This window comes from Styela clava, chromosome 7, assembly GCF_964204865.1.
Source record: "Styela clava chromosome 7, kaStyClav1.hap1.2, whole genome shotgun sequence".
In the NCBI taxonomy this organism is placed as follows: Eukaryota; Metazoa; Chordata; class Ascidiacea; order Stolidobranchia; family Styelidae; genus Styela; species Styela clava.
In genome coordinates this window covers 3,551,787-3,568,528 of record NC_135256.1, presented here as the reverse complement: position 1 = coordinate 3,568,528, position 16,742 = coordinate 3,551,787, and the positions used below count along the sequence as shown (strand labels likewise).

The 16,742-nt window shown below is 36.2% G+C and overlaps 1 protein-coding gene and 1 long non-coding RNA gene across 11 annotated transcripts in view; one reads left to right on the top strand and one right to left on the bottom strand.

The window, feature by feature from the left end:
* The window catches only part of LOC144425181 (uncharacterized), a 108,441-nt gene that overhangs the window by 41,488 nt on the left and 50,211 nt on the right, over window positions 1-16,742 (top strand). The window lies entirely within an intron of this gene.
* Window positions 1-16,742, bottom strand: part of LOC120327821 (dedicator of cytokinesis protein 9-like) — a 183,424-nt gene that overhangs the window by 154,303 nt on the left and 12,379 nt on the right. For 9 of the 10 annotated variants that reach the window (XM_078114619.1, XM_078114626.1, XM_078114622.1 and 6 more), the window contains 10 exons: window positions 11,149-11,265; window positions 9,800-9,889; window positions 9,144-9,260; window positions 8,488-8,616; window positions 7,919-8,062; window positions 5,486-5,654; window positions 4,943-5,118; window positions 3,652-3,789; window positions 2,575-2,667; window positions 1,964-2,116 (listed from right to left, as the gene is read on the bottom strand). In XM_078114619.1, coding sequence (XP_077970745.1) covers window positions 1,964-2,116; window positions 2,575-2,667; window positions 3,652-3,789; window positions 4,943-5,118; window positions 5,486-5,654; window positions 7,919-8,062; window positions 8,488-8,616; window positions 9,144-9,260; window positions 9,800-9,889; window positions 11,149-11,265 — 1,326 coding nt within the window. The remainder of the gene's footprint in view (window positions 1-1,963; window positions 2,117-2,574; window positions 2,668-3,651; window positions 3,790-4,942; window positions 5,119-5,485; window positions 5,655-7,918; window positions 8,063-8,487; window positions 8,617-9,143; window positions 9,261-9,799; window positions 9,890-11,148; window positions 11,266-16,742) is intronic. The other variant, XM_078114620.1, reaches the window with a different exon arrangement.

The window sequence follows — 16,742 nt, the reverse complement described above, 5'->3', positions numbered from 1 at the left end:
TTCGTTGAATAAACACTGAATAAGAGAAAATTGTTTTTGTTTGTGATTTGTAAGCTCCTAACTTTCGTCAGCCTTGAAAAACTTTCTCAATTTGGACTACTGAATACATATCTAGATGTCGTTGAATGCCACTAAATAAGAAAAGTGTTAGTGCCAAACAGAAATATAGTAGTTCATCATGTACCAATGGCTGAATGTACAGAACCATGTATAGAGTGGAGAAGTAAAACTCCCAAAAACTCGTAAAATTGGGCACAATGGCCCAATTGTCGAGAGCATTGTATATAACAATTAGACGCAGGCAATGAGGTTAAAAATCTCAACCCTCAGGCTACAGTCCAACCCAGTGTGTAATAAACTGAGTAGGCAATGCTGAGATAGATTTTGGGGTGCTCCAGGAGTATGCGCACCAAGATGTCACACAACCTGAATCCTAACCGGTACACACATACTATGTTCAGTTTGTGTGCCATCTTAGTGCCCATACTTCTGGAGGTCCAATTTTGGTCCATCCAAAAAAAGTATCCTTCTTACATTTCATTAGAAATCGTGCAGAGTGAGTGCTGCATACAAAAAATTAATTGGATATGCATATAGTATTCATATACCGTATATGCTCGTTTTACCGCCCAATCTTGATTAAAGGCCCGTTTGAATAGCCGCCCGTGTGAACAGAACATAAAAATAAATAAGGGCCGGTGCTTGAATACCCCCTCAATGAAAAAGCTGATTTTTCAGTGGTAGAAAACAATAGGAAATAAAAAGCGCTTTTGTCACAACTCTGTTGAATTTTAAGCGCCGGTAGATAACACTCACTCCTTAGGCGTCCGAGTACATAACAGATAGCATTGATTACGTAACACCATGGTTCTCAAACTGGGCGTCGCGATGCCCAAGTGCGTCGTTTCAATATTCATAGGGCGTCACAAAACTACTCTTTTGCGGATTTGTACCTGCGGTGCGGAGGAAAAGTCAAAAATTTTCGTTATTTTCATTTAAATCATACTTGAGAACTGGAAATAATAATATATTATTTATTGTAACGATCGAAAATAACAAGCGCCCGTGCTTGAATAAGGGCCAGTTTGAATAAGGGCCCGGTTAGTGAGTTGGTTGAAAAAAAAATGATATATATATATATCAGTAGATGATGAACCTAACCTAAGCAGAAAAGTATCTAAAGCAGTGGTTCCCAAACTGGGGGTATTTACCCCCAAAGGGGTAATATAGCAATTTTTATGGGGTAATCCAGACGCTTCCTGTTTTAACAATGTTCATGTAATCCCCGTACTTCTACCTAGTGTAGACTGTAGACACATGGTTTGTAGGGAGATAATAACAATACTTTGTCGTACAGACTGTAGGCTGAAATGCCGAGTTAGCGCATTTAAAGTCTGATCGGAAGATGCACAATAGGTGTTAGTAATATCGCCATTTTGGTTGAAAAAGCGATAACGATATGTCTATTGTATTTTTATGGAAGGCTAAGGAATTGAGCTTATGGCAATTCGATTTAGGGGTAACAATATTAAAAGTTTAGAAACCATTGATCTAAAGCAGTGGGTCACCTTGAATATTTCGGGGGTCGCCGAGTGTCCGGCGTTGTATTATTGTTATATTTTTCATTATTCTATTGCGTGCATTCTACACTGAGCTGACTAGCACTACATAGCAAGTTTGGGTATTCTGGATTACAGTGATATCTTTTATAATAAGGCTATTGTGTGACGGCAATAATTAAATTGTAACACGAAATCTAAAGCGCGTGATACAGTTTTTGGGAATGAGATTTTACTGTGATTAGTTTTTAGTGGTTTGAAATATTTTTTTCTTTGCCATACCTAGGCGTCACAAGCTCATCATACGTCATAATTTTTGAAATGGGGTCGCGTCTCAAAAAGTTTGACGACCACTGATCTAAAGTATAACAACAAATGTGTGTATAAAAAAAAAGCATTCTTACATTCTTAGGGTGAGCAATCCATTGTTTTTTAATCATGTTAAGAATCGGTTCCCCGGTCTTGCTTTCGTCGATATCTGATGTTGTGCGTATACTGCCAGACGGTGATGAAGCTTTCCTGGATGAGAGTTCACGTTCTGGAATCATTTTACGAACCTGAATAAAAATTTATGATGAGGTTTGAAAAACTGGAATAAGAAAATAGTAATATAGGAAAAGTTTTAAAAATTATTAAAAAATAGGAGGGAGTTGGCACAACGGATGAAAATTATGCCAAGAAGAACTGGAATACATTGTTTGGGTGTCATAGTAACTGAATTGAATTATGTAGATTCAACAAAATAAACAAAAACTTTTGTGAAAACATAAATAAAAATGGGCAATATCGCAAATTTAAAAAATGTGTTTTCATCAAATTGTCTGAGATTCATTGAAAAAAAAAAATTTAGCTTAAAGAGAATGCTATGCTTTATCAGGTATGCAGTGTACTCAAACATAAAGCCATAAAGTCTATAGGATGCCTGTTTCAAAATTCACCTTAAAACAATAAATTTAAACAATTTCATAAACTGTTATCATCGTTGAGTCGATTCATATAATGTCTTGCAACTTACCAGATCATGGTTGAGATCGACATGAACATCAGCCGATATCTTCTTCATTTGTGCGACGTCGTATAAACAAAGAGTCACAAAGAATGGCTCGACCTGAAAACAAGAAAAATTAACTTCCGAATACCAAGGAATGTTCTTGCCATTTGCCAATACATCAATCACTGGACAGTTATAAAAAGTATTAAATCCTAGGCCATGTGTAGTCAAATTATGGCCCGCAAGCCGGATCTGGCCCACTGAAGCATTCCATCCGGCCCCCGTGTGCCTGCTGATTCTAAGACTATAGTTTTTATGAATATAAATTTCTGTTGGAAATATCGATGACAATCATGTCATAAGGACCCCAATTGATACATTGTGCTCCTTATTATTATACAAACGTTAGCCTAGCTGTTGGACCAGATTTTTAAATAAACTGTTCTTATTCATAGTTTTTCTTAATGAGTTTTGGGCCTCCGGCTCTGTAACCAAGTCTATCTGGAACTGGCCTGCACTGAGAAGTAATTGTTCACCCCTGTCCTGAGCTAACTCAGTCGCCAGATTTACCATTAGACAAGGAAGGCTGAAACCTAGGGGCTAGACATCCACATCATTTTTAAGTCATTACTTATCGATTTTAATCGGTAAGTATGTTGATAGGTATTTGTCTGTCTGTCTGTATGTCTGTTAGATGCACGCGATATCTCACGAAAGCGTGGTTGAATCTGCTCCAGATTTTGCATGTGCATTCATCATATCTCGGACCAGAAGCCTATTGATTTTGGGCAAATTATATCGTATAATTAGTCAGTTATTAATTAGTTAGTGATGGGACACAAGGTGTCACTATGGAGTAAGAGCGCTGTTTTGGGGATCCCTTAACTTTCGATCGATAAGTCTTCACGTTTTTAAATTGTAGAAAAACGCTCTCAAATTGAATGAATTCAAATTTTTTTAAATTGAAATTTGTTTAATTTTTTTCAGGTTAATTCTTCTTCTTCCGAGTATTATCGTTTAAAGATCGAAAAATTTATTTTATTTACAGTGAGTGGGCCATAATTTGCTCAATAGTGAAACAAACAAACTTGAAAAACCTACACTTGTTTTTGGCTCTTCAGCGCCATCTATGACGACGCCTCGTAGATTGAAGCTGATTGTCTTGCATTGAACCAACACTCTGTGCTTATGATGCTTTACTGGTGGTGGAGGCAACATGGACTCGGCTGATCGCTGGACCTGACAAGAGAAAAAAGAAATTGTGTGTCTGTACAGAGTGTTCACTATTAAACACATATCCTCACATATAAGTCGACACCATGAAAACGGCACTTGAATAGTGGATTTATAAAAATTCTCATATAAGCTGACCCTACAAATCGTAACATGCCGTATGAACTTAGTTCGAGTTGTAGCTGTTGGAATTGGGTCCAATTTCATTTCGCTTAAGCGTGATCAGAGTCATGCACATATAAGTTGAATATTTTGTGAGATTAGAGTTTATGAACTGATATAATAATATCAGTAATTATGGGTTGAGAATATCCATTTTATTTGGTTAGAAGCTTTATTTGCCCTCCAATCAGATTACACTAAGGGTCGGCAACCTTTTGTCACTCGCGGGCCAAAATTAAAGGTTGCAAGTCATTGACGGACCGCATATATTTTTAGAAAGGTAAAAACCGAACGGATGAGCGATGAATCACATTTTTTCACACAGATCAGAAGTTAAATTTTAAGCATCGCGCAAAAACTGACCATTTGAATATTTTCTGCGCTATTAAACCATTTGGACTCAGCATCAACTTTTCTGCGTTTTGCTGCCATTCGTCTAATTATAATTAAATTAATTAATCGCGCAATTGTGAATTGTATATATCCTTGTTAGGTTGTAATATAATTTAGTCTACACGAGTCTCAAAATAAATTCTGTTACGTAAAGAATACAATCGTTAAAACAGCTGTTTTGTTACTATAATTCAGTGAAGCGTCGCGGGCCGGATTGTATTACTCCGCAGGCCGTAGGTTGCCTACCACCGGATTACACATTATTATCTCTGTCTGTGAACTTGTTACAAAATCATTAAAAGGGCTAGACCAGTGGCTTTCTAGGATGCGTCCCCGTTTTAGAATTTGTTAACTCTTGTGTCCCACTCAAATAATAACGCCTAACAATAAATAACCAACAAAAAACAGATAGCAAAGTGAAAAAATGTTTTGTTAAAAAAACACGTCGAAAGTACAGGGATGGAACGTAAATATCAAAATAAAGTTGTGTAAATATCCAAAGTAAAGCAGTCAAGAATTTTTATAAATTCACTGTTCAGGGTCGTTTTACGGGGGTGGGCTAAATGCAAGAATATAAGGAGCCCCATGTAAAACATTAACAGACCTTAAGATATTTCTCCTGGAACTCGGGATAAATATGAACAAGATTCAGTCTTCCATCTTTTCTAGCTGTTGCGTTCTTCTGATCGGTTTCTTTCGAATATTTGACGAGCTCAGGATGCATACTGCTCTGCAGACTCTCCATGGTTCCTCCTGATTTTGATTCAATTTCTTGTTGGGCTAGAAAAGGAAGTTAAAAAGACTTGATTTAAATTTATTCTGTCTTTTATCATCGCCCGGTGAGCCCCCAGTTTGTAACCCCTTTGTTAAATAACAGTCTGAACGACGGTGAAACCAGTTTGTTAAATGTTGATGTCCGCTTGTTGGGGAAGTTAAGTTTGTAAAGCCCTCTTACTTCTTTAGTAGAACCAGTATTAAGAATTCGACAGTCAAATTTCCACTGTTGTCAGTTAAAACTTTTTCGCCAATCATTCAGCTAAACTTTGCTACTATGATCGAATAGTGTTTCAGATACTGACGCATTCGCCCAAGGGGGGAATTTAGAAAAAAAAATGATTAGAAAAAACACCAATTGCGGAAAACTTACCAATCTTAGACTGTTCTTCATTCTGTAGTTGTGCCTCAATCGCGTTTTGTAAAGCGTGGTTGATAGTTCCAATCCATTCATTGGCTTCGTGCTCCGTTTCTGCCGCTAGCAAATGACAACTCTGATCTTGCATTCTGATTTCGAAGGCGTATTTGCGACCTTTCGTTGTCTGTTGTGAAGTAAATTAGGAATGTCACGGATTAAAATCTGGGATTCAGATCCCAAGCCCAGCGTCTAAGACAGTGGTTCTCAAAAAGTGGGCGTAGACAATTGTTTGAGGGGGCGTGACGCTGATTAAAATAAAAATATTTGTCAGATTTGAGCTATCCCACCTATTTCGGATATTTACATTTCTTTTAGAGATTGCAGAGAGTTGTTTTGATAAATTTCGATTGTTTTAGAAACTTTTATTTATTTATTATTTACGTTCCATCCAAATATTTTATTTTAACATGTTTTTTGAATGAAACATACTTTCGCCTTACTATTTGTTATTTGTAGGTGGAGAATGAGACTTGACTAATTCTAAAAAAGCGGTGTGGCTGATTAAAATTTTTTGTAAGCTGGTTCTTTCACAAAAGTCATATTTTCAGCCGGTTCTGTTACAAATAGAACATTGACAGCAACCAGTAATGCTAACCGGTTCGCTGATCTCATAAAATTCCGTGAGACGGTTCTATAGAACCGGTGCGAACCGGCTGAATCCCACTACTGCACTGATCAAACACTAATATGAATGTTAAAACCAAAAAATTCCAGCTTTGTAAAAGTACTAATTCCTAAAGATGTGATGACATTTCATGAAAAAAGAATGGTTGTTTGAAATGTGCATGAATTGTATATTGAACCATTGGCATAGAATTCCTTGCAAATGTTAATGGAATGGAAACATTGTTAGTTATAAAGCACTCAGATTCACACAAGAATTTAATGATGAATAAATGATTAAAAGCCACACAGAAATCATTGAAACTATCCTATAATAATACAAAGGCCACACTATGGAATGAAGAGGTTCTAAACCAGGGGTGGGCAACCCTTTGTCGCTTGCGGGCTAAAATAAAGGTTGCAAGTCATTGGCGGGCCGCACATATTTTTAGAAAGTTGTAAACCGAACGGCTGATACTTTTTATAATAAAAATCAAGCAGTGACATTGCATTGCATCTCAAAAAAATTCATTTAAATATTCTCGGCACCATTGCACTCTTTGCACTTAGCATCAACTTTTCTGCGTTTTGTTGCCATTTGTCTAATTATAATTAAATTATAGGCTCATTAAACGAGTAATTGTGAATTTTATCCTTGTTAGATTATAATATAATTTAATTTAAACGTGTCTCGCAATAAATTCTGTTACGTAAAGAATATAATCGTCAAAATAGCTGTTTTGTTACTATAATTCAGTGAAGCGTCGCGGGCCGGATTGTATTACTTCGCGGGCCGTAGGTTGCCGACCCTGTTCTTCTAAACCATGACTGAGAGAAAATAATTGAGACCAACACATTAGAGAACCCCGTGGCTATGATTGTAAAGCTTGAAATTTAAAAGATTTGGTAAAACTTGTTCAAAATAGATCAATGTCTTAGCTAGCTTATTGATAGAAATTTGAAAACTAAATATTGCTATTTATTGGTTTACTCTCATTCGTGGCCCCTTTGTCAAGTTGAAAATTTTTTATTCTTTCGCGATAAAGTAGAATCATTTGCTAATGATTTGGTTTCTGCGAGACTAACTACTTATCCTCCTCTTATGATTGTGTCGGCGGATCCGTATGCATATATTGCAAGGATGCTGTAGCAAGAGTAAAGATAACTATCCTAAGTGATTCAAGAGTCTTGGTGCATTTGATTAGTGTGGAGCAAGACTCTTGAATCACTCAATGTGGAATCATCTGCTAAAATATGATATCGTGCGAAATTTGAGATGGTATGCAAGTCTGTGATAATTTTCCGAAGACATAGTAAATAGCCCTTCTAACCTATATTAATATTTTTAAACTGGAATTCAAAAATTCCAAATTGCAGTAAACAGTAATTTTTTTTGTAAAATATCAGATAGGACTCGTGCGTCAAATTGAAAAATACAAGAAATAGAGCTTCGGCAATTTCTTCCATCTCCAAGTACTGTAGATTTAGTATAAATTGGCTATTAGTTTAGTTAAGTGACTGATTAGTCGAGTGATTTTTGAGTGATTTTGAGGGAACAAGAACAATGTATAGGTCCACTCTGTGTCCAAAAGAAAAAGCATAAGAGAATACCTAAGAATGAGTTTCTGCTACATTTAAGTAGTAAATGATTGTGACTTTTCTGGAGCAAAATTCACAGAAAAAATTAAATCACTTGAATATTCATTATTATTAATTCAAATTCAAATGATTTCGAAGCAAAGATGGAAACAAGCAAAAAGCAGCACAATGCTACATGCAACCCACCCAACTAACCGAATGTGCACCAATGCAAGAATCTAAATAAATAGCCCCTTTTGGATCTCGAGATGTTTTCTCATCTTTGTAGTAATTCAGGATGTAAGAACTGTCTGGCATTTGCTTTAAATCGAAGTAACGACGCTTGAATGACTGTAAAGAGAAAAGAAAGTTGGTGAGATTAATTATTTAGGCGAGCTATAAAAATAAGAGAAAAGCTGGCAATATGGTTAAATCAGATGGCGAAATACAGTTTTGCTTTTAAATAATTTTATACCCTACGTTAATGATAAAAAGACAACAAGTGATAGAAACAGAATAAATGCACCATAGTCAAAGAAATGAACAAATTTCAGTCATATTATAGAATAACCTTAAATTGATGCAACATAATGTATAGTGAAGTACTAGTAGTGAGTCTAAAGAACTAACCAAATCGCAGTCAACGGAAGTGTATTCATGACAACTGATACCTAGTGAATATCTCCACTAGTGGCCCCCAGTAAAGCATATGTTACCACTAGGGGCACGAGGGCCAAGTTTGAGAAGTCGTGTTTACCACAAAAAATTTTATTCACCCTTATAGAAATACTACTGCCAGTATATGAAGGTGCTTTGTACAGCCACCCTCTCTTCGTGACACCTTCTTTGTGTAAGATCTGTAGATTGTCTTCCTCAAAATCTGCTTCTTCATCCACTTCGTAAACCTGGGATCATGGTAAAGTATATTTCAAGTGATTTGATAATCAAGGTCTATTTTTGTTACAGAATTAAGATAGGATATGTATAATAGGGAAGGGGAACCTGATGGCCTTGTTCAGGGTAAAGATGTCTCCGTAACAAGTCAAAAATTAAGCCATGATAGGAATTAAACATATATCTTATAGGAAAAAAGTTGTTCAGGTAAACAGTTGAACACATAAAATTGATTAATGCATATAGCATACAACAGCGGGCCACAAACTTTTTTGTTTGTTATGCAGCGCCAAAGTATCAGAGAAAAACCTCATGGCGCACTTGCGCAAAAAAAACTGCTGCTTTCGAATGAAATTTTGTGATCGCTAATGTGTACTTTATGTATTTTGAAATTTGTGAACATGTAGGCCTAAGGAATAAAGGCGAAAGGTCTGTTTCATTTCATCTCTGCCTGATTTTCCTAATAAACTAACTATTTTAAAATCTATCAAATATTAGATTCATTTTTGGCATCACTGGCAAAATAAACTTTGCTTACCACTTCCTTGAGAGGCGGTGGCTTGAGTCCATGATCAGGTAGTTGCAGATAACTCCCAGCATATTCTTCATACTTGTGTTTGATAAGATGCCAACTATTCTGATAAGTCTTGATGCACTGTGAGTATAAAAACATAAGAAGATAAAGATAGGATTTTTCTTTTGTAATTGACCAAAGGGTATAAACGAGAAAATAAAGTCACAGATTTTAAAAATTTTGGGTTCACGCAATATGTAATAAAATGGGTACGTGATGCCACTGCAGAAAGATTCTAGTCCCAAAAATAGTAACTTCTTGCGTATCGGTAGTTGCTTGTCAAGAGCATAGCGATCAAAAGTGGAAACATAAAAAATTTGGGCTGTTATGCTTTGAGTTTGCCAGGGGGGGTGAACGATACGAAAAGTCAATGTCACAGCTTAAACATTGAGTGTGAAAATCGGAGCTCCTTGTCAGCCTTGTCCAAAAAAGACGACAAGACGGCTTAATCATATGGCGAACCACGGCCTCTCGTCCGGTTACCAGTCCATGTGGTGAATGGGATTAGTTAACCAGATATTTGCTTCGAAACCATGGACTTGAAATGCATGAAAACTGCCAAAAGTTAAAAACAGTCGGCAAGAGCACGTACACAGAAAATATTCAAAGCTTTCACTCACCTCCTTAACCATCAGACTTGATGCTTCCTTTTCTGCTCCATCAGGTACAGAATCTATCTCTGTCCTACGATCTTGGGTTTGTTGTGTGGCCTGGAGAATGGAAGTTAGATTATTTGAGGAAAAATAGAAGCTGTGACCCAGTGTTGGGTGAGAGTGCATGAAACGAGAGTCCGAAACTAGTTACAGTTCTCCTGGGAATTTTAGTAGTCATCCAAAATTTGATCGAAAGCGAGTCTCGTTAACTTTAGAGTTAGAGCAGGTGACTTTGCTTTGAGCAAAGATTGATGATAAAAATTTGCATGTTTTGCGAGAAATAGATTAAACATTTTGGGTTTAGACATCCTACCCACTACCTCACGCAGGGTGTAATGGATAGCAAGCCTGAATATAAAGCAGTTCTTTTCAAACTTTTTTCAAACTTTTAATGTTTAGACTTGAGTTCGAACTTCATCCCATCAACCTCAAACTGGGTGTACAAAATTGGGCCCTTTTTGGAAATTGTCAAGTCTCGCGCCACACTTCAAAAATATCTAGCTAACAATTCGCTACAAATAAAAGATGGTAAGGCTCCACGCTAAGAATAATAAATATATAACCACAGCAGCGCTGTGCAATCTCTAGAACAGGGGTCGGGAACCCATGGCTCGCGAGCCATATATGGCTCTTTTGGTGACGGCATATGGCTCCCAGAAAAATCTATTATTCTAAGATTAATCTTACTATTGTTACTAGACTTCAAACTATTTTATGGCCAAATTTGGCAAAAAATTCCCAATACGTTTGACAACGCGGGCCCAGCGCATGTCTATGTTATGTAAGAGAATTACCAGACAGGCATTGTGACAAAACATGGGGATTCTGGAACATATATTGTGACATCACAAAGCGATAGAGTTTTAAAATACTACGGAGATGCCTAAACGAAAAAGGGTGACAAGTATCGTAGATTTCAACTTGGGATGCATGTGAGCAACCGTTCAAGGCCCGCAGCGACAACATGCAGCATCAGAAGTCACATTAAATGTATATTGACATGGAATGTGTTGACTTTTGAGTAAACGTTTCAGGCCTGATTAAGTCAAGAAATGTTATATGGCTCGCACGGAAATGCAATTGAAAATATGTATATTTTAGGGCTCTCTTGACCAAAAAGGTTCCCGACCCCTGCTCTAGAACAATGAAGATATGTGAATATAAGATCAAATGTAACAAATTTTTTTTTTTTTAATTACCTTCACGCCCCCTCAAAAAATTGGCTACGCCTCTCTTGTGGGGCAAGGGACGCGTGTCCCACCGTTTGGAAGCCCCCGATCTAAAGTTTTATAAACTTAACAAAAAAGTCATTTCACCTCGTAGTCATCTGTAGGGAATTCCAGTAAATTCCTGTGAGAGTCGTTGATGATTTCACTCTGTCGTTTTAATAGAAATGCTTCATAGTCAATCGGTTCTGTCAGTGTTGACTTTAGCTGTAATATTTAAATAAATATAAATTTTGCTGACTGGACTAGTGCTTAAAGCGTTCAGACAGGGGTCGGCTACCTACGGCCGGCCCGCGGAGCAATATAATCCGGCCCGCAATGCTTCACTGAATTATAGTAACAAGTGAGTCTAACAACACAGCTGCTTTGACGATTATATTCTTTACGTAACAGACTTTATTTTAAGACACATGTAGACTGAATTATCTTACAGATATAAAATTCACAATTACTCGTTTAATAATGAGCCTACAATTTAAATATATTTAGACAAACGCAACAAAACGCAGAAAAGTTGAGGCTAAGTGGCGCAGAAAATATTCAAACGGTCAGTATTCGCACGCTGCTCAAAATTGAACTTCTGATATGTGTGAAAAAATATGATTCATGGGCCATCCGTTCTTTCTTGGCCCGCGAGCGACAAAAGGTTGCCAACCTCTGGTTTAGACCTGAGGTTGAATCCCATCCCATCAATCTCAAAATAATGGGTGTAAAAAATTTGGCAGGCCATGCTGACCTGGATAGATCCCAGTTCTTCTAGAAATATCTCCTTTTGTGATGTAAGCAGGGGATGTAGTCAGAGGGAGGGAGGATTTGTGTAAAATAAGCATTTTTCTGTATCATACACAGAAATTTTTCGTGGCTAAAAACAGTGGGCAAGGGCCTAAAGCCTGTTTCAAAGTGAATGCATGAAAACTCCTTTAAGTTAAGACTCTTAAAAACCTACGTTTTACGACCTCCGGCCTGACCCACTAGTATAGGGGTGGGCAACAACATAAGGCCTGCGGGCCAGATGAGGTTTTGACCGGCCCACTGACTGTACATCAGTACATTATGATAAATTCATTATGTGTTATTTGGACTCTATTTTTTGTAGTTTAAACTTTACCTCAATCGCGATTTATAATTTTCTAAATTAAATATGTGATTATTAAGATATTGAATACTATTCATGTTGTAATCCGGCCCACCGAGAACTTCATTTTCCCACATCTGGCCCGCCGTCTAGAGAAGTTGCCCACTCCTGCACTAGCTGATACAGCTTGGCAATTAATTTTGAAAATTGCTGGCTATGACCCTGAATGTAAAATATCAGTGGCTGCTTGTACAGGGCCTTGTAGGGAGTGAAAACCGTAAATAAAAACCGCCGCATAAATATTAAACAACAAAATGTAACAAGTTCATCAAAAACTCGTGAGAGGCACATACCCAAGAAACATTTGATGAATAGAAACTTAGAAAAGAGAATATCGGTCGGAGGCCGAAGACTTATCGATCGAAAGTTAGGCGATCCCCCAAAACAGCGCTCTTACTCCATAGTGACACATTGTGTCCCATCACTAATTAATTAACAACTCGCTAATTATACAACATAATACATCAAAATCAATAGGCTTTTGATCCAAGATATGCACATGCAAAATTTGGAGCAGATTCAACCTCGCTTTTGTGAGATATCGCGTGTATCTAACAGACAGACAGACAAACAAACAGACAAATACATATCAACATACTTACCGATCTCAAGATCGAAAAGTAACAAAGAATAAATATTAGTAATATACAATAATACAAAGACAAATAAATCCTATTTGGGTGGTAACTTTCACTTTAAGTCATGTGTTAAAAGTAAATTCAATTATTCCGATTAGTCACACTCTATTGGTTAATAATTGTCTTAACTTTCACTTTTATGTTTGCATTGTATAATACAATTTTGAAGTTATGACTAGGGCTGGGCATTTCAAATCGAATATTCGAATCGAATCGAATAGTAAATTATTCGAATCGGTTCAGACTGGAATTTCGAATCGCCGCCATCTTGTTTTTATCTTTCCGCTAATGGTCGAGGTGAATTCCCAAATTTTTTTTTCATTGAAGTCATATTTTTTCCACGAAATTCTAACATATGACTATTTTCTGTAGTGAGTTATTGATAAAACGTATTTCTTTTTGTGAGTGAACGCTCAGTAATCTGTCTGAGTGATTTATTATATGTCTTCGGTAATTCATTTGTTGAGAGGACCAATTACTATGATAAAGTCGCTTACAATTTTATATTTTCAAGTATTCGAGATTCGATTCGATTCGAAAAAATTATTCGATTCGATTCTGAAATCACAAGGTATTCGAAAATGCTCAGTCCTAATTATGACCAATAAAGCTTTAAAATACAAGCGTTGCCAACTTGGATTATTTCAAAAAGTCACACCTGGGTGATTCTATATAGACTCATTAAGCGCTACGAATACGCACGCCACAGGCCACAGCCCCTCAGTATATTCTGAGTGGGTTGGCAGGGATAATTATGTGCGAAAGGATTTCTGTACTCCTCCAAGCCATAGGGTGGTTTATGAAACGATACGGCTTCCCATGTATATGAAAACGAATAACTGGCTAATCCCATACCAGACATGAACTGATAACCGACGAGAGGCTGTGGTTCGCCATATGATTAAGCCGTCTTATCGGCTTTCTTCACCCCCAATCACGATTTCTGGACTGTCTTTGTTAGCCAAGTGAATGTACCTCCTGCCCATAGGTTTCAGTCCCTTTACACAACTTGATAGTAGGATAGTTTTGCAGATATTTTATGCTTGTCAAATTTAGACAAAATATAACAATTTTTGTATAATAAAACTATGTGTTATATGTAGCAATGCTTATAGAAACTCAGGTTATGGAACCCTATTGCAGATAAGTTAGGTCTAGTCACAATTCATTGTTTCGATGTCATGCCAATTTCACTTTCATACATGAAATCTATCATACAAAGTTATGAACAAAGAAACGGCAGAATCAGCAGAATTACTGCAATTTTAATAAAGAGTAAGCATTGATAGCAGCATTGGCAAACCAATGTCAGAATAAAAGAATTCCGACAAGTCACACTTGATTGGGTCCCTATTAGAAAAGATAAACATTAATTATCTCATGCGTTGATTACACAAGGAGTGAATGGAGCTTTAAAATTGCAGCAATTTAGCTTCACTAACAAAAACCACACCCGGGTACAATTCAGGATGCAGCAAGGAATTTTCAAAGTGAGGTTCTGAGATTCGTAATTGCCAAGTTAGACTGTATCAGCTAGCAGGTTTTGAAGTGTCTTCAGGGTCCAAAAAGCGTTTCAAGCTCCAAAAATTGCTATAATACCGAAAAATTTTTTTTTTTCACATTCCGATAGGGAGAGGGAGGCTACATGCTACACCCCTGGGTCTAAAGTTCTAACAACCAGACTGTTCTGAACATCCTAAAAAGAACCGGCAATAATTCTTACACAAAATATTTCCTCCACTTTATGAAAAACTTCATTTTCAGAATTTTCACTGCTGCAAGACAGAACGCAATTTACTCGCTTACGATTCGCCGATTTTTCTAATAACGGGTTCGAATAATAACCTTGAGTTCTGTTACTAAAAGGCTCTTGATAAGCTATTGTAGTATCAGTGTGAGTGACATCTTCTCGGATACATGTTGCCAGAGAAGATTTACATAAAGGAATCATAGAGAATAATTTCAACCAATTGCTCATATTATTTCTAGTTAGAATCTGGCAACCGGTTTAATTTAGATTTTTAGGAATAAACAAAATTGAATATAATGTTAATAATGTATCTAAAATCTATACGAAAAGCTAAATAATTAATTCTAAGTTCTAACGTATTATTATCTAGTATCAATTCACAAAGACTATTTGCTAGACCAATGGTTCCCCCATCCTTTCTTTCAAGCTACACATATTTTGTAAAAAATAAATTTTGTAAAATCTAAGAATATGCTCAAATACCAAGCATCATGTAGCGCTTATGTGGCCACTTAATTAAATAACTAATACAAAAAAAAAATCATTTCAACATAACTTTCTTATTAAATTCCTTATTGAAGGTGTACATAAATATGCATCACAATAATGAATTATATAAGTGAAACTACACTGAATACAACAAAGTTCTACCCAAGCTTGGAATCCAAATCGGTAGGAAAAAGTTCTCAAAACACAAATTATACGATAAATTGAAACAGCGCTCTAAACTCAAACTTGAGATTGCACTCTGCCTTTTGCGAAATTTAATACCGGTACCTACCGTAGTTTATAATGTGTGCATAAATATGCATTACAATAGTACAGAATTATAGTAAGTAAAACTACACTGAATACAACAAAAATCGGGCTCCTAAAGTATGTGTACCAAGATGGCACACAACCTGAACCCTAACCTGGTACACATACTATGTTCTGGTTGTGCACCATCTTGGTGCACATACTTCTGGATCTGGAGGTCCCAAAATTCAACCCTAGCTTGAAATCGAAATCGATAGAAAAAAGCTGTCGCAACAGAAATTGTAAAATGAATTGAAACAGCGCTCTAAACTTAAATTGCAGTCTGACTTTTGCAATGTTTGGATAAACAGTTTATAATATCAAAATTCCTTCCTAGAGTATATATAAGTAGAAAAACGCTGCTGTAACACCAATTGCACACTTAAACATGAACAAAACTAAAACTTGAGGATTCGTCTATGACCTAGCGTCTGGCTTTAATTAGATTACAATGTTTTATCACAGGCATACAATCTGTCGTTAATCTTGAATTATTTATAGCAATTTTTGAATCCTAAATCTCCTTGTCCAAACTCATTAACGAGTACTTTCATGGAATAAAAACAATGAAGTTTGACATTATCATCACAAAAACAAAAAGACTTGACACTTTCATGGATTATTAAATATAAAGTCCTTATTAATATTTTAGTCGAATTATACTTTTGATAATTTTTTAAAATAATTCCACTTTTTAAAGAATATGTCTGGTTGTTCTAATTGATATTGAAGTGTTATGTTCCAAATTTCAATAAATGAGTTGTGTTTAAAGTACCAAATCGTACAATTCATATTCATTTTCTATAGCAGGGCTACTCAACTGGTGGACCACGGTCCGAACAGAACCTTTCGATTATTTAGACTGGACCGCGTCTGCTTGTTTATTTTGGCAGCATAAGCATCTTTTATAGTTTTAGATGATTACGATACAATTTAAATACACAGCTATACAGTTTCTCGTACTGTACCGATGTGTGATATTTGTGTCCATATTTGCGAGCCATTCATTGCTCTTGTATTTAATTTAATATTACATTTGAAGTTTCGTTTATTCAATGAAATAAATTTTCTATAATGTCCAGACCCCGGTGATTTTGAATTTTCCCAAACGGACCATTGCTGTGAATAGTTGGAGTAGCATGTATCCCTGTTCTATGTTTATAAATAGAATGAAACTACGAAAAACATAAAAAATGTTGATGCACAAACTTTCTGTTGAAATGTTAAAAGTAAATGTGATTTATTCTTTGATTGTAACGTAATTTGCTTTTCGTTCGCAGGTTTTCTTTCATTAAACGCGGCAACATATCAAGTACTTTCAAAAAGATTGAATCTATCAAACTACTAGTAACTGTTGAAACAC